At 39.0% G+C, this 27,986-nt stretch overlaps 1 protein-coding gene across 3 annotated transcripts in view; it reads right to left on the bottom strand.

Moving 5' to 3' along the window:
• LOC134532892 (solute carrier family 12 member 6) overlaps window positions 1-27,960 on the bottom strand; it is a 474,522-nt gene extending 446,562 nt beyond the window's left edge. For 2 of the 3 annotated variants that reach the window (XM_063369907.1, XM_063369909.1), the window contains exon 1: window positions 27,704-27,960. In XM_063369907.1, coding sequence (XP_063225977.1) covers window positions 27,704-27,851 — 148 coding nt within the window. In that variant the 5' untranslated portion in view covers window positions 27,852-27,960. Of the gene's footprint in view, window positions 1-3,404; window positions 3,444-27,703 lie in introns of those variants that run through there. The other variant, XM_063369911.1, reaches the window with a different exon arrangement.
• Between the last annotated feature and the right edge of the window lie 26 nt (window positions 27,961-27,986).

Here is a 27,986-nt window from a genome sequence, read left to right as displayed (position 1 = left end):
GTTGTGCACCTCTCGGTTTTTCGTCCCGCTCTCAATGAAACCGTTGTTCAATAACTTTTAGCGGTGATGTCACACTGACGTCTACGTGTTTAGCACTCCAGTGAGAAAATATGGACTCGTGTGTGCATCTAAGTTCAATTTATATTCAAGGAATCCTCCCGTAAAGCTTCTCAGCAGAATGTAGTTAAACAGAAATGTATATCCCGAGTAACTAACGCAGTTTTGTAAAATAATAACTAAATCGAAAAAAAAACCGTAACTAGCAAAATTAACAATCCGCAAATTAATTTTTTTTTTAAATTTAGTTTTTCTTTCATATTTTACACGCAAAAACCAGATAAGACGTCCGTAACTGCAAATTGAATCAGACGTCAAAAGGACTACTACTGACACCTGTTGTTGTACGTTACAAGTCATGTGGGACGTTTGATCTCGGACGGTGACCGAAACTGCCTTCTTGCCGAATTATCAACGAACGAAACGATGAACTAATGAGAGGATACTGAGAGGTGATCAGACGAGAATCAGTAGCGGACGCAGGAGGCAGAGTGATATATCGGGCGATGAAAGTTAAGCTGTTAAAATACCTGCCATTTCAACTGTGTGAGAAGCCGCGTCGCCAACGGCTATTTCTGTACGCATATATGTAATTTAATAGTTAATTAAGTTTTTTTTAATACGCGTGTTCAATTATTTAATTTTTATTTTTTTTTTAAATACCCGGAAGAAAAATTCTTGTAACTGCCACTGACGAGAATGGAACATTGGTGGTGGGAACCGAGAGAAATCTCTGCGTATCACAGCAACGTCCGTCACATTTACCGCTTGCGAAGAAAGAGAAAAGTTGCCGGTTTTACCCCGTCGGGAATCGAATCCCGATCGCCTTGGCGGGAGGCGAGTGGCCTGAACCACTCGACAGAGGAGCTTGAAGTGCAGCCGCCGGTTACAGGTTGTTTCGTGCTGCCTACAGGCATTGGGGAAACTAGGCTGTTTGATTGGCAGCACAGTAGACTTGAAACACATATACATCTGCTCCGCAATGACTGGACCACAGTGGCCTGAACGCGCCCTGGACCAGTAATAAACAAGGAGAGACCTCGTGGGTACGCCACTGCCCGACCTCGTTGGTACGCCACTGCCCGTCCAATGACAATGACTTCTCTTGCAGACTGCTGCCAATTACAAGGGAACAACCACTTATGCGGGAATTCCTTTTTGTTGTCTAGTGAATGAATATACATTTTTTTATTTTAGCGAAAAATACATGTCACTATTAATTTATTTATTCTATACTATGTACTAAGTTTCTGTTTATTTCTTAATTTTTTTTTCAAATACTGACTAACAGTTAACATATATTTTGTTCTTTTTTATTTAATAAACTCTAATTGACCTCCAAATTAATAATCAAATGCAAGTTACACGTTTCGTAGGTAATAATATTATGCACGAAATATTTATAGTCCTGTGAGTAGCGAAATCCTGTGTGCGCATGAGAAATAACGCACGTCACAAGCATATTTGCTTAATTTGAGGATGTGAACACAAAAACAAATGACGACACCGAAAAGAGTTGTGTTTGGAACTTCTCACGGTTCTCGCGCCACGTGGACGGGAATAGACGGCGCACCATTTGCCCAGCTGGCTGAACCGAGCGGGCAGCTGATCCCAGCTGTTTGCCATTCAGATGTTACGTAACTTGCAAATAAAGGCGAAAAGAGCGGACTGGCAGAGCGCGGCACAAACGCGCGTCGACGAACACGTCCTTCACTGACACGAGAGTCGCGAGAGGTTGGGACCGGAAAAATTCGCGGATTCATTTCGTCGTGATACGCTAAATTTCAAGTAATTATACCTTTGTGCTGCTTCTGCTATTGGTTCACATTTAATCTGGATAACTGTGGACCAATTAAAGACCCTTAATACAGAGGTGCCCCCCCCAACAAACACTATGACTCACCCCCCCCCCCCCTAACCTAATGATGCCCCCCCCCCCCCCCCCGAAATTTTTTATGCCATTTTCTCAATGTTTTACTCAATTATTTTATAATATTATACTTTTTTAGTATTATATTTTATCACATTTTGCATTAATTAAAACTGATTTTCTAATAATAATTTTGGTCAAATCAGGTAATATTTCCATCCTGAACCGACAGATGCCAAACTGCTTTTGTTGAGGAAAGTGCGGGGTTGCCAATTTGATGATTTACAAGATAACTTTCAATTATCAAAGCACCAGAAACGAATTTTCACATTAGAAGCTATAATTATGTAAATAATATATACATTTTTCTCGTCTTTTAACCACCTCCCCCCCCCCCCTGAAATTGTAATGACGCAGTCTGCGTCGTTACCCCCCCCCCCCCCTTGTGGGCACCCCTGCTTAATAACCCTCCATAACTTTCGAGAATTTTTCCAGTCTCTAATATTATGAGCAGTTCTGAAGGCACGCTCTGAACACGGAAACTTTTAAACTAATGAAGATCGGTGTAATTTCACTGGATAACTTCTTAAAACTGCTCCAAACTATTAAAAAACGGGGCAGTTTTTGAACAGGTTTACAGTCAGATTCTACTGATTCACAGTAGACTTTGTATAAACGATGTGGCCAACTCCCCTTATGCCGGGGTAGTTGTTCACGTCCGCACCCACCACGCCAGTCCCGTGTACGCGTCACTAACAACATCCTGAGTTCCTAATGGATTTAAGATTAAGAGACACGCATAGACTGACTTAACTAATGGCAAGTGCGCAAATAGCTGTACTAGCATACTTAACTAAATTTACCGACAATCCCGGAATCTCTACAGTGATAGGCACAATAATTGAAAATTAAATTGTATACTCATACCAACAAAAAGGAATAGGCCTTATAAGGTAAACTCTAGGTGGCATTTTAAATTGCTATATTGACAGACTAATTACAGACAAAAATTACAGTAAAACAAATTATAAATCAAAGTCCCATAAGTCTCTTACGGAGGAGGGGGGGCAGGGGCGCAACAACAGGGGGGGCAAGGGTATTTCCCCCCCCCCCCCTCTGAAACCTTGTAGTGGGGGCAAACGGGGGCAAAGAAAGTGCTGTGTAATCAATTTTTAGATAGTAAAACTGCTTAAATAGCACCATTTTCAACCTTGAAATACAAAATTTCCCGGGGGAGGACCATCGGACCCCCCGCTTCAATAGGGGGGGATCGATGATTCTTTATAAAAAGGTATATTGGCCCCCCTTTGGAAATTTAGTTGTTGCGCCCCTGGGGGGGGGGGGGGATAAAAATTATGACGTTCTTCAGGCCTTATATTCCAACGCTAAATCCAGTCGCCGCACTATGTTTTCAAAAACACATCTTCTGTAAACCAGGCTTCGTACCAGCGGGGAAAATAAAGTACGTGTCACTTACTTGGTGCTGAAGCATACCTTCGATGTAGTAGACTCTCGTGGTGGGGGATAAACCCCACTCACTATTGCGCCGCTAGCAGCGCGATGCTTCTGTGGCTTGTCCACTTGCCCCACACCGTCGCGCGCTAGTGTAACACCGCATTTTATGCTTTGCGAAACTAGCCATGGCATTACCGCCACTGGAATTGAAGTAGTGATAACAAACAATAACCGTCCAAATCGCCGAGCTGTGCCAAATTCCACTTTCCTTAAAACCCATTTAAATAACATTGAGTGCAGCAAACCTAAGCAATTTTCGATGATTACAGACTATTATTGCTGTTAACTCTCGTTCACGTAACGAACTAAAAGGCAAGTCCCCCATGGCTGGGATCCGAGTTCGCACGGGCTAACACTGCATACTTCACCAGCAGTTCCGCAAAAAAAGCCCCGTCGCGGCCGGCTGTCAAACACACAGTCCCCCGCAAACAGCTGGGAGCCGAATCGCACTCGTCACGTCACCTGACGTCACGCCCCCTCCTCTCTACCACCCCTCACTCCGCTAGATAGTTCTCGTTAATTCTCGTAAGTACCGCTACACAGTAAGAATAATTAACGTAAAATAAATAAAGTATAATAGAATATTACAATGAATAAATAATACAATACACCACTAAATAAAATAAATAATATAAGTGCACTCGTAAAAATTTTGATACCAATAAAAAATATTTTTAAATTAGAGTTTGCACACTACCGCACTATGTGATGGCGGCCAAGTTTATTAAAGAAAAGCTAGAAGCACTTATAAAAAGTATTTAAAAATTAATATACACATAATACTGAAACAGTGTAATAAGAAAAATAAATCAACTTGGAATAAACTTTATACAATATAAAAATAATTAAGTCCAGGGAGACTGAGGCCGCGCAAGTGGCCTCAACGAGGAGGGTGACATGCGAGGGTAGTGGAACGAAGAGAGGGTAGGTGACTTGGCGAGCGATAGCAGGCGAGAAGCGAAGGGCTTCTTGTGCGAAGATTGGATGATCGGGCACCGGAGCATCTGGCACGGTGTTGTGTGTGCGGCGGACGAGAGAGCAGTACAACGCAGTTTGTTCAGACCAATGACCGGTAAGACCACTATCGAGCCGAGCCCCATTGGAGTCAGTGAATTGTGGACTTGCGTAAGTTTGACTAATTTGTGGACAGACATGTAAATTTTTGTAATCTAACTTATACCGTTAACATTGGGTAAATTATACATCTTTTACTTGTAGAAATCACTAGAAATGAATGTTATAATGCAACTAGTATTAAAGTGAATTAAATCAACCAATGTTTTAAAAGTTTAAAAAAATGCACAAACTTCATTACAAGATTATAAAATCCATCCAGCACTGCGATGCATTTTTTCTTTTTGCATTTCAAATTGAGATTTAAATTGAAAATTTCGAGTCCAAAAATAAACTTTAAAAGTGTGGCATGATTTAAAACATATTTAAAGTCAACTGTCCAACCTTATTTGATGGAGAAAATTGGAAAACTATATTTGTCCAAAATCACCTCTCCAATCCTATTGTCAAAAAATATAGTTAGAGACAAAAATTTTACAGTGTGATAGGGCCTTGAGCACTAAATAGTCATCATGTTTTGAGCGTCTAAGGAGATTTTCCAAACTTCTTGGCCGCGCCCCTCTGACACGTATTCCCTTCCCATACTTCCTCTTTCGTCTTGCTTGCCCCTCACGCTCCTATTTTTCGTTCTGAGACAGCTAGAAAGACTTTTAGCCTGCACTATATATCATTGCGTGTCTTCTGTCGGTGAAGCAGCGACACAGAACGCTTGGTCGCTCGCAAAACATTACTTTCGGGGAGCGACAAGAGGGGTAGGGTTGTCGTGACCATATACAACTTTGGAATTTATTCAAGGCCATATCGCATAAATACATTCAACAGTTCAAGTTTATTTTTATTGTAAGTTATATAATGACAGCGAATAACAGTAGCTATGCATTGTAAAATCGAAAACTATTAATAAATTTATTTTTATACATAGAATTTAGTTCGAGCTAATTTTAAATAATATTTTCCTATTCTATATTTATTTAATTATTTTTTTAAAACTATTAAAGTCTACGATTCAACATCTGGTTTAACATAGACAGTGATATTTAACATCGCCGTGACAGCAGCAGTAAATTTGATTTACATAATATATTTAATTAACTGCACTCTCACAGTTTTGTTAAAGCATTTTATTACTTATTTATTACATGTATTTCAAGTTAAAAACGGCCAGATTTAGGTATAAACCAAATGGTGCACCAAAAAGGATTTTTCTTAACGGTAAAATTGAGAGAACAAATAATATATCTGCACAAATTGTATCTAAAAAATTAAAACTGGTAGCTTTATGAAATTTTTAAGTTAAAAATAAAATAAACATTGGAATAAATTAAAAAAATTTGTAACCCCTACATATATTTGGTTGAATTTTATTAATTTATATTAGCTACGTTTAAAACTGTTTTATTTATATTTATATAAATAAACCATACGTGTCTAGCTCAATAAGGTTTACCTTCAATAAAACTATGAGGTTTGATATTTTAATCCCATAAATGTTTATCGTATAAAGTTCTGACGATTTTCCGATATCCAATTTTTTTAACCCTCAAACAAGCTATCACTTTTTTTTTGCCAACAGATTTACATCCCGCGTGCTTTATTGCCTTCGTAAAGTTACATACATATACATACACGCATATATATACTCAAAAATCAAACATAAACTTTTCAAAAAAATTATAACGGGTAGCCATACTGTTTAATCCATGATATCGTTTCACACGCGTTTATTATTTAGCCTTTATGTCTCACAGCAATTTCTCTGCAAATAAAATAGAGAGTTAATGAAAAAGAGCGGATATAGGAGAACTTGCAAAAAGCAATAGAGGCAGAAACACAAACACACGAATAAAATGAAACCCTGGTCACTGTTTGTAAAAATGCTTCATAACTTCACTTCAATGTGACGCTGTATGTATTCAACGCCAGGCGTTAGTTTGTCATCGCAGTCGTGGTTAATTCAAACGTAGACTATTCACAACTACCAACGCCTGCTGACAACATTGAGAGCTCAAAGATATTTAAAAGTAATTAGTAAAAAAATTTTAACTGCAATATTTTGGCAAAATAAAATCTAATATAAAAAGATTCCCCGGCCAATAGCTCAGCTCAACACTAATCATTACACCAGTAAACAGTCCAATAATTATCACTGGTCAGAAGTTTTGGTAAAATTTATCATGTAGCCTTTGAAGTAAGAAAATCTGTGGCTGCGCTGGCTCGGTTGTATTGGTTATTTGGCGAATCGCAGTGATTGAAGCTACCTTATTGGGCGAAGGTCAGCGCGACCGTCCTATGAAATGAACCAGTCATCCGCGGGACTCTGTTTTTACTCCGGGAGGGCAGAGACGAGAGTTTCGGATTCGTGATACACTGCATTTTTTTTTTTTTTTTTTTGAAATTTACACATTTGGTGGTAGTGTTTTTTTTTCATTTTTGTCGTGTAGTTCGGAAAAAAACAATTACTGAATGTATGTATTTACACATCACTTGTGCAAATTTACTACTACTACATTGTGTAATTTTACACTAAATGTAAGTTGATATTCTAAAAACTAAACATTGGTGTAGAAATACATAGTTTTCGTTTGAATTAACGATTCTTCTGATGGTTCAACACCTACAATTTCCTAGAAAAATGTCATCATGGAGTAGAATAACAATGTTGTGATAATAATAAAATAACGGGGTGTGTGTAATTTAATTTTAAAACATTATTAGCAAGTTTACATTTAATCACTTTTATTTTATCCCTGTGTGCCTAACGGGCATCATTCCTTGTGGAAAATCACCACAACATCGAGTCATTTTACACCAAACGTAGGTTGATATTCTGAAAACTAAATAGTGGTGTACAAAACTTACCGCGTAAACTAACGATCGCTCCCCGAGCACGACGTGTGCGGCGCCACCGAGAATCGAACCCCGAGGCGGTCTTGGCTTATTCACGTCGTGTGCAGGAAGACCTTGCCGGTCTGGCGGCGACGTCATCGATCACAACTCCCCCCTCCCCCTGCGCATTGCTTTCCTCCTGCCCCTCTCGCGACGGCAAGCGACCTGACATGAAGGGCAGGCATCGCAGCCCTTGCGATGTCGTGCCTCTTAAGTAGGACGCATGCATATTTCGCGAAAAACTTCCGAGACTAGCTGAAATTCATAACACCGTAGCATCGTACGTTTTTCGTTATTGGGCGGAGTTTCTTTCAGGTACATGTCGATTGTTACAACACCAATCACAGTAAGTCAGTGCGGCCTGAGTGGCTCTATCAGATAAGGCAAAGACTTCTCTCGCAGACGGTCCGGCAATTACAAGGAAGAACCAGCTGATGCGGGTATACCTTGTTGCCAGGGCCGCAACTATAGTCTCTGGCACCCGGGGCATGAATGGATTCATGCGCCCCGCCCCCCCCCCCCCCTCTTTTTTGCACATACCACACCAATAAAGCAGGGGGGGGGGGGGTCCGGGGGCCCGCCCACGGAAAAATGGTGCTATGTTGAAACGTTATATTGTAAATCAGATTAGACATTCCTGGCATACAAGTTAAAAAAAATTTTTTTACCTGTTACCAGTTGTAGTAGGAAGGAATTACAATGCAAGCGATTTCGGCGCCCCCACAGCTTTGCGCCCGGGGTGTATGCCCCGCTTGCCCCCCCCCCCCCCCTAGTTGCGGCCCTGCTTGTTGCAGTCCAATAAGCTTTCAGAATTTTTTTTCGCGAAAAATACCTGCTCCTACCTATCGCGAAATGAATCCGCGATGAATTTTTTTTTTTCCTGTCCGTAATGATTAGATGGTGCGTGGACTCTCAAAAGGGGGAGGGGCCTGGCGCCGCGGAGTGGCAAGGCCGGTCCTCCCGGTGGCCTTGGCACACTGGCGACCCCGGGCGGGGCGGGGCGGGGCGGGAACCCGCTCCTGCGGGCGGCGCGGGGTTCGAGCCCCCCTCGCGCGGCCTGCCGACTGCCGTGTGACGTCTCGGCCATGACCTCCACATTTTTTGTCCAAAATCACCTCTCCAATAAATATAGTTGGAGACACAATTTTTACAGTGTGATAGTGCCTTTAATATAACATTTTTCATAGCCCTAAAGAGTGATGTCCACTATAATGCAGGCTACACCACGACCCACACATTCAAATTTTAATCAATCCATGTTTCATTAAGTCTGTCTCACAGGCCGAATTGTTTTTTTTTTTTTTTTTTTACTTATATTCACTATGGATTTTTCCGCTGGGACACGCATAATTCGTCACCAGATATTTACTAAACGATGTTATGGAGCTGTAAAAGATCACGCAACTGAGTATAATTATGAACACTAGCGTGACATTTAACCGATATCAGATAATATTTAGCAAATATCTGTTGAGAAAACTTTAGACGAAACATAAAATGCAAGAGAGCTAGCATGACATATTTACAGGAAAAGCCCTATAATTATAGTAATAAAAATGAAATGAAATAACCAACATGTCGTGGGAGAAAAAGCCTTAGGTGGTGGACTGGTTAAGATGAAAACATTTTCAGTTATAAAAAGTGGAGACTTCCAAACGATTGAGAACCCACTCATTATCATTAACTGCAATTGTCTGTGGAAGACATAACCTACTTCCCCTAATCACCCCCTCCTCACCCTCCCTCACCCTCTACCATCCTACTTCTCCCTACTAAACTCTCCTCCATTCCACCTTTTATTCTGAGCACAGAGCAAACGGCCGCCATAAACTAAGAGCGTTTGACCTCACGACCCTCCTGATGACGTCAGGTCGCTGTCGTAGAAGTCGGGGGTGGGTGGATAATCCAGGAAACCAAGATTTAAAAAGGCACAAACCTGTGAAAAATTTGTCCAAAGCTGAATTTTTGCACAGTTGTAGATTTGACTATGCTTAATAACATACCGAAAGTTTACCGCTGTAGACCTTGTGCGTATCACCGAAAATTTGCATTTAAGTCCTAGATGACAGCGACTTACATCAGTCCATTAAAATGCTACCCATTTGTACAGTTTTTAATTTAGACTGTCCATAAAACTACCAAAATAATCTTGAGACTCTAATACAGCCATTAATGTTGTAAAAAGCATAAATTTTTAATATTAAAGATTTGATATTAAGCGATTAATTCATGACATATTTTTTTTTATCTTTGCCACTCAGATAAAAATACTATTTACACCAATTTGAAGAGTCCAATGCGAAAAATGTCCAAATAAATGTTGTTGGTTATACCTTTAGCTTTAAGACGGTATATTTATAAAGAGTCTAACGTAATTAGTTGGCTCATTAAAGCGGCCCAAGCGTTGCAGTGTACTGCGGCCGTACTGATCTCTCACGGCCACCGCCGTTCCAGCGCGGCATTGCGACACACTGCGTACTGCGACACTCATTCAACTGGGTCTTATTTAGGGATTACTTAAAACATAGCTAATTCATATGAGAGGGTGTATGTTACATGTAATGAGATATGCATTTTTTTTCTTATATGAATGTTTTTTGATACAATAAAATTAACAATAAACGATTTCTGCTTGGAACTTGTAAATGAAAAACTCTAGAGGACCTCTGGTTTTATATCTGCATGGATTTATTCTGTTTCAAAAATTGTATTATTAAAAATTATTTTTTAGCAACAATTTTTTTTATTTCTGATACATCGTTTTATTTTCGATCAGAACAATGCAAAATTTTAATGTAGCCTGTATTCGACAAAATGAAAAATTATATATTTACTTCTTTAAAATCAGTTTACTACATAAAAATTGAATAAAACGATACATCGTAAATGTACTGTGAGTTTTTTTTTCACTTTTACAACATAATTCCTATAATAATAGGTTTTTTTCCAGAAAATAAATAAAACACGAGTTGTGTTGTAAAACGTATAGGTAGCATTACATATTCAGTTTTTTTTATAAGTTAATGTATTTGAGTGCTGCGCCTAGCTGACGTCGTTGGATTGCTAGTGGCAAAGAGCGGTGGTGGATGTTTTTGCAAGAGTTTGACCGTATTTTATGACCCTACCTGTGAGAGGGTGTTCGTACCAGAAATCCTAACGGTTAAGGAAACTATCCATTCTCTGTAGTCACGTACGGGTGTGCTACTCGCGCAATATCGTCAAATATCACAACTTTCCGGGACGTTCGGTCATTTCTCGGTTAGCTCTGGTTTCACCATAGTAAACGGAACAAAATCTTGTCTGTAGTGATTTCATATTCCTATTACCGTAGTAGTAGGGCGTTTGAGGACAAACCAAGTGTGCTGTATACTGGGAGCCTACTTAAAAAAAGTATTTATAGAGCTATTAAATTATTTACGAAACACAATTTTGTGGATCTTTTGGGAAATTATCATTTAGGACTTAACTGCTCGTTATTGGTGTGATCACAAGGGATCATCGGTAAAATTTTACATGTTACTAAGAAATGTTTACTCTACAACTGTACAAAGTTTCTGCTTTGGGATAATTTTCCATGTTTCTTAACAGCGAAATTCGTCCCAACCCCAAGCCGACTTCGGCAACCTCACAGTAGTACACACTACACGGCTCGGATAGCTTCAGGGGTCAAACCAATTGTATGAGACCCTTAACATATATTCCCATTTAAAGAAGAATAAATATGCAACAACGTTTATTGAAAGCGATTTTCACGTAGGGCTATTTATATTTATGTAAGATGTATTAACTTTTCCGTAAAATTGAATGAAAATGAATTTCTCAACTTTAATGATTTAAATTGTCTATTTTATATAAATATGTTAAAACTGTGTACTTTTTATTACTATCCTCGGATAAGACAATGTTTCTAGATTATTTTGGGTTCCATATTGTCAGTCTACTCCATAAACTGCATTTGCAATATCCATTACTGTGGATCGTTGCAAAAAAATGACATTTTGGGCTTAACTGCTCGTTTTTTGCGTGACGAACAAGGTTTGCAACGGTAAACTTTTGATATGTTACTAAGAAACGTTCTTTCTACAACTGTACAAAGTTTCTTCTTTGGGATAATTTTCCATGTATTAAAAACCTTTGTTTCTTTACAGCGAAATTCGTTCCGACCCGAGCCTACTTCGACAACATCGCAGTAGTATACACTACGCGGCTCGGATCGCTTCAGCGGTCAGACTAATTGTATGAGACACTTAAAAAATATACCAATTTAAAGATGAATAAATATGCAACAACGTTTACTCAAAGCGATTTCCATTTTGGGCTCTTTAAGTTTATGTAAAATGTATTTATATTTCCTGAAAATTGAATGAAAGTGAATTCGTTAACTTTAATGATTTAAATTGTCTATTTTATAGAAAGATGTTTACACTTGGTACTTTTTATCACTATCCTCAGATAGGGCAATGTTTCTAGATTATTTTGGGTTCCATACTGTCAGTCTACTCCATAAACTGCATATGCAATATCCATTATTGTGGATCGTTGCAAAAAATTGACATTTTGGGCTTAACTGCTCGTTTTTGGCGTGACGCACAAGGTTTGCAACGGTAAACTTTTGATATGTTACTAAGAAAAGTTCTTTCTACAACTGTACAAAGTTTCTTCTTTGGGATAATTTTCCATGTATTAAAAACCTTTGTTTCTTTACAGCGAAATTCGTTCCGACCCGAGCCTACTTCGACAACATCGCAGTAGTATACACTACGCGGCTCGGATCGCTTCAGTGGTCAGACTAATTGTATGAGACACTTAAAAAAATATACCAATTTAAAGATGAATAAATATGCAACAACGTTTACTTAAAGCGACTTCCATTTTGGGCTCTTTAAGTTTATGTAAAATGTATTTATATTTCCTAAAAATTGAATGAAAGTGAATTCGTTAACTTTAATGATTTAAATTGTCTATTTTATAGAAAGATGTTTAAACTTTGTACTTTTTATCATCATCCTCAGATAGGGCAATGTTTCTAGATTATTTTGGGTTCCATACTGTCAGTCTACTCCATAAACTGCATATGCAATATCCATTATTGTGGATCGTTGCAAAAAATTGACATTTTGGGCTTAACTGCTCGTTTTTGGCGTGACGCACAAGGTTTGCATCGGTAAACTTTTGATGTGTTACTAAGAAACGTTCATTCTGCAATTGTAGAAAGTTTCTTCTTTGGGATAATTTTCCATGTATTAAAAACCTTTGTTTCTTTACGGCGAAATTCGTCCCGACCCGAGCCTACTTCGACAACCTCGCAGTAGTATACACTACGCGGCTCGGATCGCTTTAGCGGTCAGACACATTGTACCAAGATCTCAATAAATAAACTAATTTAAATTTAAGAACTTTGAAACTACTTTTATTTAATGTTTTCACATCGGGCTCTACGTGTTTTTGTAATACGTATTTTCATTTGTGCCCTTTTTATCAGAACACCTCTCTTCTAATATTATTGAATAAATATCATATTTAGTCAAACGTAGTGAAAGATTTTTAAATTTAATCATTGAGAATAATGTTTTGAGTAAGTTTTGGTTTGCTATTCTGAAAGTATACTATAGTAATTACGTTATAGTGCCATATTGTTGAGAGGTCAATAAAGTATTATTTAGGACTTAACTTATCGTTTTCGGTGTTCCGCGCAAGGTTTGCGGAGGTAAACATTTCAAATGTTGCTAGAAAACTTGAATGTTACCACTGTTTTAAATTTCAGTTAGGAGCAAATTTTACAAAGATTAAAAGTCTTCGATTTCGTGGGAGTGAGAGTTGCCACAGCGCTTGCGGCTGTGGCTCTGTCGCAGTGCGTAGACGACATTGATAAGCTCGGGAGTCTCTAGTGATCCTATAAATTAAGCTAGACTTTTGAGAGATATGTCCCTGAAAATCTTAAGAACTATACAACAACTTTTGTAAAAGAAATATTTGCGTAAGACCCTTTATGTTTAAGTGAATTGTGTTTTTATTGCCTTGACTGATGTAAAAAAACTTATTTCATTAATTTAACATTTTTTTTCTTACCTTTAATATTAACTTTTAGAACTTTATTCATTATAAATGTGAGTAGTAGTGCTTTAAGATTATTTTCATATAGCTATCGAGAGTCTACGGTAAAAAGTGCGAAAATGGGAAGCATTTTAATGAACTGCTGCATGTCGCTGTCATCTAGGACTTAACTGCAAATTTTCAGTGATACGCACAAGGTCTACAGCGGTAAACTTTCGGTATGTTATTAAGCATAGTTGACTCTACCACTGTGCAAAAATTCAGCTTTGGACAAATTTTTCACAGGTTGAAACCTTTGTTTCCTGGGCTAGGAGTAGCCCGGAGAGTAGACCGCTTGTCACCCGCGTCTTCAGTTCTCGTATCTCGAGACTGGGTTGACAAATGAATTTGCTTAAAAATAATTATAGTTTGGTAGCGAACTAGAATATGTGGTTTCATGTGATATTTCGTTATTTTTCTGTCAAGTCAGTAAAATAGTTTTCTTTCGATGTTTGTAACACCTTTCGTCATTTCAGATTTATCAGAATTTTTATTTTTTGTTATAATTTCAATGTTAATATATTTATACAAATTCTTAGCATGGAATATGAATAAATAACATATTTGCATTATTTTTTTTGGCATTTTAACTGCTTTTAATTAATTAACAGGTTGCAGAATGCAACTGCAATGGAAAAAATTGGTTTTTGGTCGACACTCGCCTGAGAAGTGAAACTTCGCTGATAGAGAGCTGGGAAATATTGCAGGATAAACAAATATTTGGAACACAAGTTATTAAACTTGAAAACAGATCTTAAGTCTCAAGTGTCCATGTCTTCAGTTGAATCTAAAAATCAATAATGGGTATATGATAGCTAAAACATGATACCAAATCTTATTACAAATGTCTATAAAAAATATTTTCACAGCTCTAAATGCAATTTAATTTAATTTTCGAAAATAAAACTATTTGAGTTTTCAGTACAACGAAAAATGCACTCCCAACGCTTGCCGAGAGTGAAGATTAGGGCGCTCAATAGTCTCCCTCACCCTTTTCACCATCGAATGCCCCACTCCTGAGCTATATGCTTGTCACACGGAGCTCATCAGCACTGACGAGCTAATCCGTGCGGGTAGAAAATATGTTCAGCGAGATCCGTCTCCTTTCACGTGCCACTGTAGACCGGGCATTGGCCGACCGGAGGGCGCGCCGGTGTCACGTGTCCTCGGCACGTGAGCTGCAAGTGCTCGTGCCGCAAGCGTGCCGAGTGCGGCCTTCGTTAGCGGTCGTGTTAGGTCTGTTAGCCCTGTTAGATCCGCCCCGCTAAACAGCAGGCGGACGCAACGTTTCACGCACGATTTCGAAGTGCGTATAGGCGAGTTCTCCAGACTACTTTATAACTGCGATGGTGATAATCCTATCTCGCCACATGGTTTGATTCCAACCAATATATAAACTTTGTTTTTCAAGCTGCTTATTTCAAAAGCATATAAGTTCTGTATGCCAGATGATGTAACCTAATTAAATTTTTAAAAATACAGAAGAGAATCCAAGAGCGGAGAGGAAGGGGTAAGGCGTTTGAAGAAAACTTTCTTTTTTTTTTTTTTTTCGATAACGACTGACTCAGGATAAAATTATATATCCTCAGAAAAAAAATTTATTTCCGAACAAAAACCATACCATCCCCTCCCCCCTTTTTTTTCACGCCTTCATGAGCTTTCTGGATCCACCGCTAAAAGAAGAACAACAAATGCACCAACGATTTCAGTTTTTTTTTCAGCCACGTAGAGTGTAGACGGACTAGGAAACACGCAATTGCTGTTAATTGATAAAAAAAAAACTATGTTTCCCGGCAACAACTGTATAAGCCTTTTGTTCTCATATATTCTGATTTTTTTTTTAATATGCAAGCAAAAGACCTCAATGTTGAAGAACACAGGAATAATAATTCTGAAATTTTTGGAATCAAATTGTTGTCGTGACACGCCCTCAAAGATGGATTATATAAAACAGGTCTTTCTTTACTGAACATACTAATCGATCTGCATCCAGCTGCATAATAAGAAATATTCAATTATAATACTATATGAGTGAATATTTAAAAATAAAAAGTGAATAAGGATGAATATTTGTTGACTTGAAACAGGTGGTTTGTATCTGATCAATAACTTGCTTTCATTTGTGCTATCTTTAAAAATCACCTGACCTTCAATAATTCTATTTATGAAGTATCATGACTTCACTGGAAGTAAAGTTGGCACCATAAGTGCCCGTCATAATGGAAATGAGCACACAGGTAATGACGGAAGAATGGTTGAACAAAGTAGAGTAGTGGCTTCTCTCGCGTATGATGGTCGCAAATCACAAGGACAGAAACAGCTACAGAGGGCAGGCCTTATCGCAGTCTAACGAGTGAAATTTTTTCGGGGGAAATTGTGCGACAGTTGGTCGCTTGAAACTCATGCTGGATCCTACAGCTCGGGAGCTGTGTACGACCAGACCACGAGACCTGCTACAGCAGTCGTGACGTGACAATGATTGCTTGCGACACACCCTTTACATGCATTGCTTCAGTGACAAACCGGTCTGAGCTGGTGTGTGAGAGTAGTCACCGAAGAAATATCTATACACAATAAAAAAAAAATTGTAAATGGAATAGAACTGTGCACGTAAAATTACAGATATTTGTACATTTGTACAATTACATGAAAACAACTGTATCACTACAAAATAATGTTGTAGTAGGGCCTAATTCTGGGTTGCCATTCTTACCCGAGAATTTATCCTTTAAACTGCGCACATTAATAAGCATGGTAAAAAATTAAGTCCAATTATAGAATATTTGATTATCTTTTCCATGAATTAAAATATATGCTTGAATGAAACATCAATTAAGATTTTAAACTATGAGCCAATTTTCGTAATAAATACTCATTATTATCTAAAAAAAAAAAAACATATTTCATATATGCAAAAATAACCATAGACATGTGTTGTACAAAGTTACAATATTTTTCTTAACTATTCCTTGGCAAATGGTTTCGAAAGGAATATTTTGTAAAATTATAAAAAAAAATCTTTATTGTGTGATCAGAGCTTCAGAAGAAACAACGCGATTTTAAACTGATCAAGATATCCGAGTGGCATATTTTTACGAAAAGTATTTAAGAGGGCGGATGAGTAGTTCTGTTTCCGAATTAAGTTTTCCAAATGGCTAAAAAGCCTGTTTTCGGAATAATTCTGATGCTTGAAACACCCGGTACAGATTCTCGAAAGGACTCACGTAACTTTCACTACACCTTTATCTTTACTTCTTCCTAATATAATGCTACGGTTACCTCTCTGCTCTCACCTATACCTATCCTATGCACGACGAGAAGACTAAGTGCCAGGCCAGAGCCTTGCGCTTAGAGGCGACATAGTGCTAGAAACACCAGCGAGCGTCGCACTTATCATCCCGTCTCAATAGTACAAATTCACGCGGCCGCACAAGACGCAGGACTGAAGAGGGCGCTTGCTAACAAATATCTTTATCTCAGAGAATATTAAAATGAATATAATTATAAGTGTTATTTTCTTTAGCTCTACCATGATATCAAATCCCTTGACGTTTATCTCCATGTAACATTTAACTCCACAAGGGCGCTGAAATAAAGCTAAGAAGTATTATTTTAAGTTTTGTTTATTAAAATTATAAGTTTGTTCACCTTAAAAAGCATTCGACTGAAGAAGACTCCGTGCCAATGGTGCCAGCTGGAAAAAAAAATGAGGAGAGATGCCAAAACCTATTTTTGCACGCAGCCAAAATAAAGTCTCAAACCATCTCTGCTTGCTACAGATCATGGCACAGTTTTGTTGTAGAAAGTTACCGTCTCAAATGACCCAGCTGGCGTCAAGACGCTGGTTTATCTGCGCGCGTATACTCTATAACTAACGGAGCTCCATCTTTGCAAAGACGTGGTACAAACGTTAGTGGGGTGATGGAACGCAACCAGACAAGAACACGTCAGCGTACAACGTACTCTAGGAACTCAACCGAAGATGCGCTTAGAAGGCGCTTTCCAGCAGACGATATAAACGCGCAGTTCGCATCAGCCGTCGTCACTCGTGCTGCGGGATCTCCGACGAGGTGGATCTGTGCACGCATCGGGCAACAGATGGGTCGACACGCATCATAGAGACGGATCACGCATCGGGCAAGAGATGGGTCAACACGCATCATCCAGACGGATCACGCATCGGGCAAGAGATGGGTCGACACGCATCATCCAGACGGATCACGCATCGGGCAAGAGATGGGTCGACACGCATCATCGAGACGGATCACGCATCGGGCAAGAGAAGGATCGGCACGCATCGCACGCGCGGGCTTGCGGACGGCAATGCAAGCGAAACAGAAAAATCGCATGCCGAGAATGTTTTCCATGACTCGTGCCAGATGCGAGAACCGTTTAGCGATCACACCGACAAAAAATTGGCTAGTTTGCAAATTGCAGAAGGAATGCCAGGAGCGTGCCTGTCATTAACGTCTCTTTCCGGCATGTTTCTAATAATTTAAATTCACAGCACAGACCACCCTCTCAGTGCCGTACGCAGGGGGGATATATTCCCCCACTTCCCAAATACTATAAAAAGCTATTACTTCCACCAACAAATGGAAATAATTTGAAAGCAAACAGCGGGCAAGGTTTTAACACCCCTCTTCCCTCGAGAATTTATTACATGGTGATGTGTGTTCTCCAAGTTATGTTCTATCGCCCTTATTTTTTGTAAACGGAACAGAAATATTCATGTAAACTTGCAGATATTTGTACATTTACATGAAAACGGCTGTACCACTACAAAATAGAGTACGCAGTTATAGTGGGTTCGTATTATTACCCGGACATTTATGCTTTGTGTTGTCCCAGTACCTACTACATTAGTTAAAGTTATTAGTAAACCGTTCGCTGGATCGCTTTCCAGTATTAACTGCGCACAAAATAAAGTAAAATTTTTGAATATTAGATTATCTTTTCCATGTTTAAATACGAATGAACCCTAAATTAAATTATAAAACTATGCGCCAATGTTCGTGAAATAAATAGGCTACTCGGTATTATCTCTAAAAATGTATATCATATATACAAAAAATAACCGTGGCCTTGTATTGTTTAAATTTACAACATATATATATATATTTTTTTTTTGGTAGCATTACAAACTGTCTCTTGGCATCTGGTTTATAAAGGGATCTTTTGTAAAAATCTAGATTTTTTTTTTAACATATTGTACACAAAAACAGGTTGCAACAAGACATCGTCCTGAGGCCCCGTCGCAGCAGGGCAGAGCGGCGAAACGCCTCGAACAAATAGCTCGCCCGAGGGGGCAGAGGCGGGGGCTCGTCGCGAACAAGGCAGGGGGTATTCCCCGCCCGGAGTCAGCGACCTCTCCGCACGAGCCCGGCCAGCAGCTGATGCACGCTGACGTAAGCAGAGCCCCCTTCCGAGGTACAGTCCGCGTCCTGTGACTGGTCTTCTTGCAACTCGACGGCTCCGCGTGTCCTTCTGTGCCCGGTGATGTCCTGCCGACGACGACGACGACGACTTATCGTCGGTCGTCGGCGTTCACGGGCAAACGTCACGCGATGCTTTGCATGTGACAGTTGGGAAATGGGTACGCCGCGGATGCTGCTTTTTGAGAACTGTCGAACTCGAGACAAGTTACCCGACACAGACCATACACCAGTCGGTGGTCCGGTCTGCCTTGCGTACACGCGCCGTGGGTAATTTACGAGTTCATGGGCTCTTTTCGTTCAAGCGTTCAAGCACCTATGTTTTTTTTTCTTGTGATTTACATACTAAACTAAACACATACTTAAAAGCCTGGACACTTACCAGCCAGTTACACCGCTCATGTCGACTTGCAAATATACTACATGGACAAGTACGTTGTGCTTCACAGAGTTTCTTTAAGTACCAGATCTGAAAGGTCCTTAACTTATGCTAATACAAGAAAAAGAATTCTATGCAACTGCAATAATTAATGGTACCAATTTGGTTATGCAGCCATTTACGAGGCAGTTCACAGTTTTTATAAACAGTATGCATACAGTTTAAATTACCATTACGAGAACAGTAAATATAATAACTTCATAATAACAGGCCATGGTATTAATTGTTCAAAATTAAAATTAGCATCTGTAATTGTCACAAAAAAAAACTTGGGTTTGAAAGCGAATATCCTTGGGCGAGAGCATGGCCAGCATCCAGCCTTTATTATTCATGGATTCAAAAGTTGAAAAGCGATTTTTCTTCAATGCTCTGTGAGAAATGGGATGCCGTTAACCTAAATGAGCGGAAGACAGGAGAAGAATATCGAGGCATTATAGTTTGAAAAATATGCGTGCCGATCCTTAAGTAAGGCCTGTTACCTTTTTCAAGAACAACCATTTCGCAGAATTAAGTTTGAAGACCGGAAACCTAGTCCTTCCTTCTTTGTAAGTATCTACACTGAAGTCGGTTATCAGAAAGGTCACTCAATTTTACGTGCCTGATAAACACTACAATGTTTAATAAGAAGTGCTGGTGTTTTACCATATCATGCCAACCAGATGTGAACTAAACTTTTATTCCCGTTTCTTTATTCTTTTCGCTTCTGTTATGTTATGAATTAATTGACCTCGGTCTATAGTAAGGAGCCTTCCCAGAATTTACCTGATGTGATTCCGGGAAATCCAAGGGAAATCCGAAATTAGGGTGGTCGTAGCGGTTCGATGCCAGGTAGACCGTCTTACGCCTAGGTTGCAGCGCACGGCTTGTTATGGCACGCACTGTTGCCATATATCTAACAAGTTACGAATAAGTTAGATGGATGTATCCTTTGGAATCCTAAGTGGACGAGAAGTATTTCAAGAATCCGTTTTAGTAATTTATAATGTTTTAGGACTAAACCTACTTGAACGCTTACAAATCTGTAATAAATCGTATCTTTTAAACTTAGAAGAAACAATTCACGCGCATTCAATGATAAAAATGCATACGAAAATTGTAATGTTCACTTGATAAATCAACAAACAATATCCAATACATTTAATTTCAAATCGTGTGATACTTGGCAACAGCGCGCGCAGAAACAAGGACAGCGCTTTGGCAGCCGGCGTGTGTTGGAAAGAGAGAGAAATCGCCCATTTACTTCCACAGTTCTATCTAGTGGCTACCTCACTCTGTTCCAAACGTTATTGCTTCTCGTGCATTGGGAGCGTTTGTTTCAGTGGCTTCACGCACTATATGAGATGCTCCGACATATGTACGTCAAAGATTTCGTAACTACGAATTTCACCTCTGAAACTTTCAAATTATAATTTGGCATGGAAAACTCAAACTGCAGAATTCTTTACTTATGCCACCAATATTCTGGAGCCCCTCATACGTACAAGGTTGTCTCGAAACTAAGGTGTGCAATAATTGGCACTTCGTTTTTCGCTAAAATTTTTACCTGTTTATCCTAATTTATGTAAGAAATGATGACGTATACATAATATCTTAGTAAGATTTTATACCTTGTTACAATATGATATTTACTGATAACCTCCAATATGTTACCGTCGAGACAATACTGATTTTTTTTAACGCAGGTAACTATAAATGTCAATAATAACCCCAGTATCGAATGTTGACTTCAACAAGTAGACAAACCAATAATACATCCTATGCCATGACGAGCTAAAATATTTAACACGAAAACTGTATTGCAAGCTATGGCAAATTATTTCAAAATCCAGGATATCGAGGCCTAGTCCCCATTCGCAAAGCTTAAGATGGTAGTATCCTAAATTATCACGTTTCTTTAAGTTCATATTTTTGCTCTTAATTTTGAATAAATTCATTACATAACAACGGGTAGTTACTGATAAATGGTTTTATCAATCTAATAATTATTTAACGGTTTCGATAGTTTACGGGCCAGTTTATGATTAAAACCTTGCATGAGCTCGAGGTACGCAATCGTGTGGTAAACAGTTTTGAATAAAACGTTTGAAGGTAAGCAGCTTTTGTCGTGGAAATCTATAATATTAGGATATCATACAAAAATCAATAAAAATGTTGTTTTCCAAAAAAATATATAGAAACCTGAGATTGTGATGGTTTTGAGAAAACCTAATTAAAAAGTTTAATGAAAAAGGCAACATAAAATTGGTCAGTTTAAAATTGCATAATACGCGATCTCCTGCTTTCAAATCATGCTAGGAATGAAATAATGATTGGCCTTTTAGGACTCTCAAAACTATGATCTAACACTGTTTGAAGAGATAAAACTATTTACAAAATAATCAAACGTGGCCATGTTATTGACGTAATAATTCAGACAGACGCAAAACAATTTAGGGAGCTACACCCCTTAAGCAAGTCGCAGGAACTAAATTCTCCGTTGTTGATTGCCAACTTAACGAGCCGGGAGGCCCCGTGACGTAGATTCGGCCGCCACTTGACTGGGAGGCACTGGTGCGTGGGGTCCAGATGACAGGCGTCTTCCGCGGCCGTAAATAGCCTGTTTACCGCGGCGCGTCGGGAGCGCCAAGCCACTTGCGGAGCATGCGGGCCCATCGGGTCGAAGGGAGCGAGCGACCTCTCCAATTCTTGGGGGGACTCGCCCCAGGCGATCATCTCAAGGTCACGTTCAGAGAAGTGCCTCCAGACATAGCGGGACAAGACCGCCTGCGCCGCTCTTCGACATGGCTGACACACTGAGGAGCCCATCGTTCACGAACTAGTTTTAGGCAACTTACATAAAGGTAAAGATACAATAAGGGCATAGTAAATGACTAAGGGCGTGCAGATTCTGCGAAAAGATTTCGAGACAAGCTGAAAGTTAAAACACTGTAGCATCGTCTGTGTTTTAGGATTTGGTGAGTTTCTCCCAGATACATAGCGATTGTAACAACACCAATCCCAGTAATTCAGTGCGGAAGCAAACGTGTCCTGAATGGCCCGGAGAGATAAGTCTCGCAGATAGTCGCCAATCACAAGGAAGAAACCAATAGGCGTTTAGATCTTTTCGCCTGCCCCTATAAATGACTTAATTAATATATACATTTATAAAATATTTGGGCTTTCAAGATTGAGCAACTTGAAGTGGTAGACTGTCATTTTTTTTTTAATGAAACAGAAATATTTACGCAAAATTACAGATATTTGTAAATTTGTTAATTTGTTAATTTGTTAATCTGTATCTCTACAAAGTAGTGTTTGAAGTAAGACTGAGTTCGAATTCTCACCCCGGCATTTATGCTTTGTGTCGTCCCAGTACCTCCAACTAAAGTTATTTGTTAACCTTTGCCTGAATAGCTACCCAATATTGATTGCACAAATAAATAAGCATGATAAAACAAAATAAAAAAATATAGAATATTTTATAATCTTTTCTATGATTTAAAACATATACTTGAATGAAACATCAATACAAATATAATATTAGCTAAATAGATTATGTGTCCAGTATGAACATTATAGTTGTTCGAAATTCACTCTACTAACATTATGACAACGAAAACAATTTATTTTCTCTTTTATAAAAAAAGGTTGTATTCGTTATATCAATGAATGATAAAAATTACATGTTAACAGAAGTGAAAAAAAACTAGACCTTAATTCAACATATTGTCTTAGACATACGCCATTATTGGTTGTCCTATAAAACACTTCAGGACTGACGATAAAGAAGAAATTATAAAAATTCTGAGCATTTTAAAAAGCTACGTAAAATTACATACCTTTTTCTGAATGAAATTAAACCATATCAAATAGAAGTCAGTAAAATTGACTTCAAACCTAAGTAGGCTATTAGCATTATTATATTCTAATTCATTATCCTTATTCATATGGCACAAATCGTTAAAATGCAGATTTTCCAGCTAATTATGCAAAAGTATGCGCTATACACACACGCATATATATGCGTATTTTATATATATAAAATTATATAGTGAAAGTTCAGCCACTCAAAGTCGAAAAGTTTAACAGTGTAAATAAAATAATGATCTGGAACGGGAATTAACAACCTTAAGCACGCGGGGAAAAAGCGCCAATATCAGCTGATGTCAAATGTCATATGCTTGGACAGCAAATACGAACGCAATAGGCTGACCACGACGTTCGCCGGTGCGTCGGTGTGGTGTCTGGATTTATTGTTTTTGTAGTGTTTACTGTTCTTGTTGCAACTGTCTAGTCGTTGTCATCTGTAATGACATGTCTTCAGTGTTTATCCAAGCATGTAACATTTGGCATCAGCTGACATTGGTTTTTTCTGTCTGTTTATGTATTCGTCTTTGTTGTCTATCCTGATGTTATTCTGTGACAACCAGCTAAAGCCACCAATGGCGATATCGCGTCAGATCGGTTTTTCCCATTGCAAGAAAACTATTCACTTAATAAGCAGGAGCATGTATTTTTCGCGAAAAGATTTCGAGACTAGCTGAGTGTTAAAACACATAGCACATTCTGTGTTTCGTGATTGGGTGAGTTTCTTTCAGGCACATGTCTACTGTAAACAAACCAATCACAGTAATTTAACGCGGAAGCAAACGCCTCCTAAGTGTCTCGGTCAAATAAGGCAATGGCTTCTCTTGGAGTCGACCGGTAAATTACAAGAAAGAAGCCGCTGACGCGAGCGTTCAATATTGCAATCTAACGAATTCTTAGTTCGCAATGTGCATTTACTCTGTCTTTGCGATATACGATTTCTGCCATTATTGCTGACTGCTTCGGTGTGCTCTTGTGCCAGATAAACACCATAGGATACAAACGTTTTATACACAATTTTATAAGGTCGGTAATGGTAATTTTTTTTATGTATATGAAACATTATATTTTATGAAGGAAAATTTGAGTTCAGAATTTTGAAAAAAAAATTCTTCTTGTATTTCATCAAGAGAATCATCTAAAGCTATTCAAATGTTACTTCTAATGAGTAGAGACCTGCAAAATTCGCGGATTCATTTCGTGATATGCTACAATTCAAATAATTATACCCTAGCGCTGCTTCTGCAATTGGTTCACTATTAATCTGGAGTAATGAGGGCCAATTAGAGACTCGCGCTCAAAGAAGTGTCGAATCACAGACACTCGGTCGAGACGACTCACAAGTCAAAAGCCAATGAACAGGTGGCATTTGTTCGAGTATGTAGAGTGTAGTAGAGTCTATCCTGGAGGTCATTGAATCCGAGAATTTTGCAGGTCTCTACTAATGAGACATAACTAGGGACTGGAAAAATTCGCGGTTTCAATGACCACTAGGATAGACTCCACGATTCTCTATGTACTCGGGTAACTATCACCTTGTCATTGGCTACCGACTCGAGACACCTGTTTACTGCGATTCTTATGATTCGATACTTCTTATGTTGAGTGTTTGTAAATTGGCTCAGAGTCCTTCAGGTAAATTGCGGTCCAATCACTGATGCAGCATTAAGCTAAATGAGTTTGAATTCCAGCCTTTCTCGAAAGGAATCCGCGAATTTTTCCGGTCTCTAGACATAACTGAAAGACGCCATCTTGGTTTCAAATTTTTGTGACTATTTTTTTAAATAATTTAATATTAAAATTTTGGCTTTGTCAGAGTTGAGCACATTGTTTAACGAAATTCCTTGTTATTAATAGTTACAGACCGGAAAAATTCGCGGATTCATTCGGCGATAGGCTAGAAGTCAAATACATATACCTTTTAGATGATTTTGCTATTGGCTTACTGTTCATCTGGACGAATCTCAACCATCTATAAACCTCCAACCAAAGAAGGATCGAATCACAGACAAACCAGCTGAGACGACTTACAAGACAGGAGCCAATGAACTGGCGTTATTTGCCAGAGTGTACAGGGAAATGTGCAGTCTATCCTGAAGACCATTGAAACCGCGAATTTTTCCGGTCTCTATTAATAGATACCGTCTGTTATAAATAGTTTCTCACGTGAAATGGTAATTAGTGTTTAGGTTTGAAAAATAATATTTTTTTCTTAGCAAGTCTACAACTGTAATAATACTGTATATCCAGACACTATTTTGTGGTGTTAGAAAAATCAACAAATAGTGTAATTAAAAATATGTTAACGCTTATTATAACTGACGATGGTATAAAAAAATTGAGGATGTTACTGCTAACACGCCGGGTAGTATAAATCTGGCAACAGTGGGCGCCAGTCGCTCTGCAGTGCGATCTAGGCGTGAGACAGTAGGCGCGCCGCCGCCGCCGCGCCAGCAAATCCCGACGCGACCCCCGATGAATGCAGCACTTGGCGGGCTTGACCCGAGTGCGCGGGCGTGCCGCCGCTCCGGGGTGGTCGACCGAACAGTCCCGGACAACCGTCCCGGCTCCCTGGGTTGTCTGAGGGGTACCGCAGATGTGGCGGACTTGACTAAGCTACTTGCGACACCCGCATAGTAGGCATTCCTTTGAGTAACCACAGGTTTGGCCGAATGGTTATGAAGGGGGTGGGTATCCTCAGCCTCTCATTGTACCTCTTCTACAAAACACCTTCAAGTTGCCTATGTCTAGGGACTGGAAAAATTCGCGGTTTCAATAGCCTTCAGGATAGACTGCACATTCCCCTGTACACTCGGGCAAATAACGCCAGTTAATTTGGCTGTGAGTCGTCTCAGCTGGTTTGCCTGTGATTCGATCCTTCTTTGGTTGGAGGTTTATAATTGGTTGAGATTCGTACATAATACCATAATCATCTAAAAGGTATATGTATTTGACTTCTAGCCTATCACCAAATGAATCCGCGAATTTTTCCGGTCTCTGCCTATGTCTCTACGGAGCTCGTGTCGGTGGTGATGCAGCCAAACCCTGGGAGCCAGTAGTCGTCGAGTCCAGCACGCCAAACAACTGTGCAGCCATTTCCGAGCTAGTGTCCGTCCAGGCAGTGAAACCCTGCACGTGTTGTAGGGTGGAAAGGCATGTTTTCCAAAACTATTGTGGTTACGAACTGATCACGTTGTCCCGGCCAGGAAAACGGCTTCTGTAAGTTGACTTTACGACTATAAATTTTACGATTCTAACTTTTAGGGGTGCGGGTACGGGATGGGCGGTGGTGGGCTAGCCGGATAAAAGTGCCAGAAAACACGTCTGTACAGGCAACAGAGTATTCCCTTTAAGTCGTCTGCTACATGTTAAAGTGAAACTTCTTCACAGCCGGTAGAGTGGGTCGAGGCGATGATACCCGAGAACGTAAAGAAAAGAGCAACGCAGAGCTAACAAAAGGAATTTTTTTTTCCAAGGTAAATGTTTCATTTCGTAGTATTTAAAATGCAATGTTATGTATCGTTATATAAGTACATAATTATTATTTTTGCAACAGTTAAATTCTCATATTTGTAACAAAATTGCAGTTATAAAACGACCACCAATTTTGATCGCTGTCACCAAATTATTTTATTTAAATAATTGGAGGTAGTAACAAGAGTTTACGAATATTCACGGTGTTACTCCTAATTACTTCAATGAAATAATTTTGCAAAAGCAACAAAATTAGGAGTCGTTGTTGAACTTCATTCAGTTAAATATAATCCAGACGCTCAGAGTTCAATCTTAAAATATTTATTATTTACAATAAAATTTTTAGTCAGCCCCAATTTCAAAGTCGCATTCAACACGAAGAAATACGTTGAAAAAGAGCGCGTTGTTTTTCAATTTCACATTGTCGTATGATGTGATACAGAACACCTGTAGTTGACTCAACTGCAATTGTTTTATCCATTCACAATTATAGTGCAATGACAAATCGCTGGCGGCCGGTGAATATTGTGCTGCCATATATTTGTTGTGGAAGCTTTTATCAGTGGGACAAAAATATGATCCTACGGAATCCAATAAAATTATGAGACGAAATTATATTTATCTCAATTACAATCAGCAGCTCAATAAGCACATGAATAAATGATTAGTATCATTAATGCAGTTTGGAAAAAAAAAACTTTTTTCGTCTATTCGCGCGCTTTCTGGTGAAAAAAAGCATGCTATATGGTATGAAGAGCATAGGATGAATGCAACGTCTGACGTTCGAGCAAAGCTCTCGAAGCACTGATTGGCTTAAACTCATCCTTCGCATTGCAAAGAAAATTATTTCGCAATTAAAAAAACAAGTTTTGCAACAAGAAAATTTTATGTGAATTACCCTGCCTAGAACATGAACCTTTTTTTGTATTTACATACTAAAATCTACAGCAAATATAATTAACACAAAATTCTAACTTTCTGATAAGTAAACATTAATAGTTCGAAGTGTCATACCTAGCGTTTCTTCCAAAGAATTTCCTTGGTGTTTCTCGTCTAAGTCTGTGGTCTGCTCAGCATCTTCATTTTCCAATCCAGTTGTAGCACCATAATTAGGGAAAAGGTTAGGATCTTCAGGCTTTGTCACTTTAAATCGCTCTGACATTGTTAAAGCGCGTATTGTGCGCTCACTTGAAAAACCGCCACGCACCTACGATTCGGACCACGCTGTTTTGTAAACACTGTAACACCCAACCACAGCAACGCTCTTTGCCGCGTCCGTCAACACACTGGCGCTACT

This window comes from Bacillus rossius, chromosome 6 (assembly GCF_032445375.1).
Source record: "Bacillus rossius redtenbacheri isolate Brsri chromosome 6, Brsri_v3, whole genome shotgun sequence".
Taxonomy (NCBI): Eukaryota; Metazoa; Arthropoda; class Insecta; order Phasmatodea; family Bacillidae; genus Bacillus; species Bacillus rossius.
This window is presented reverse-complemented; position numbering and strand designations above follow the sequence as displayed.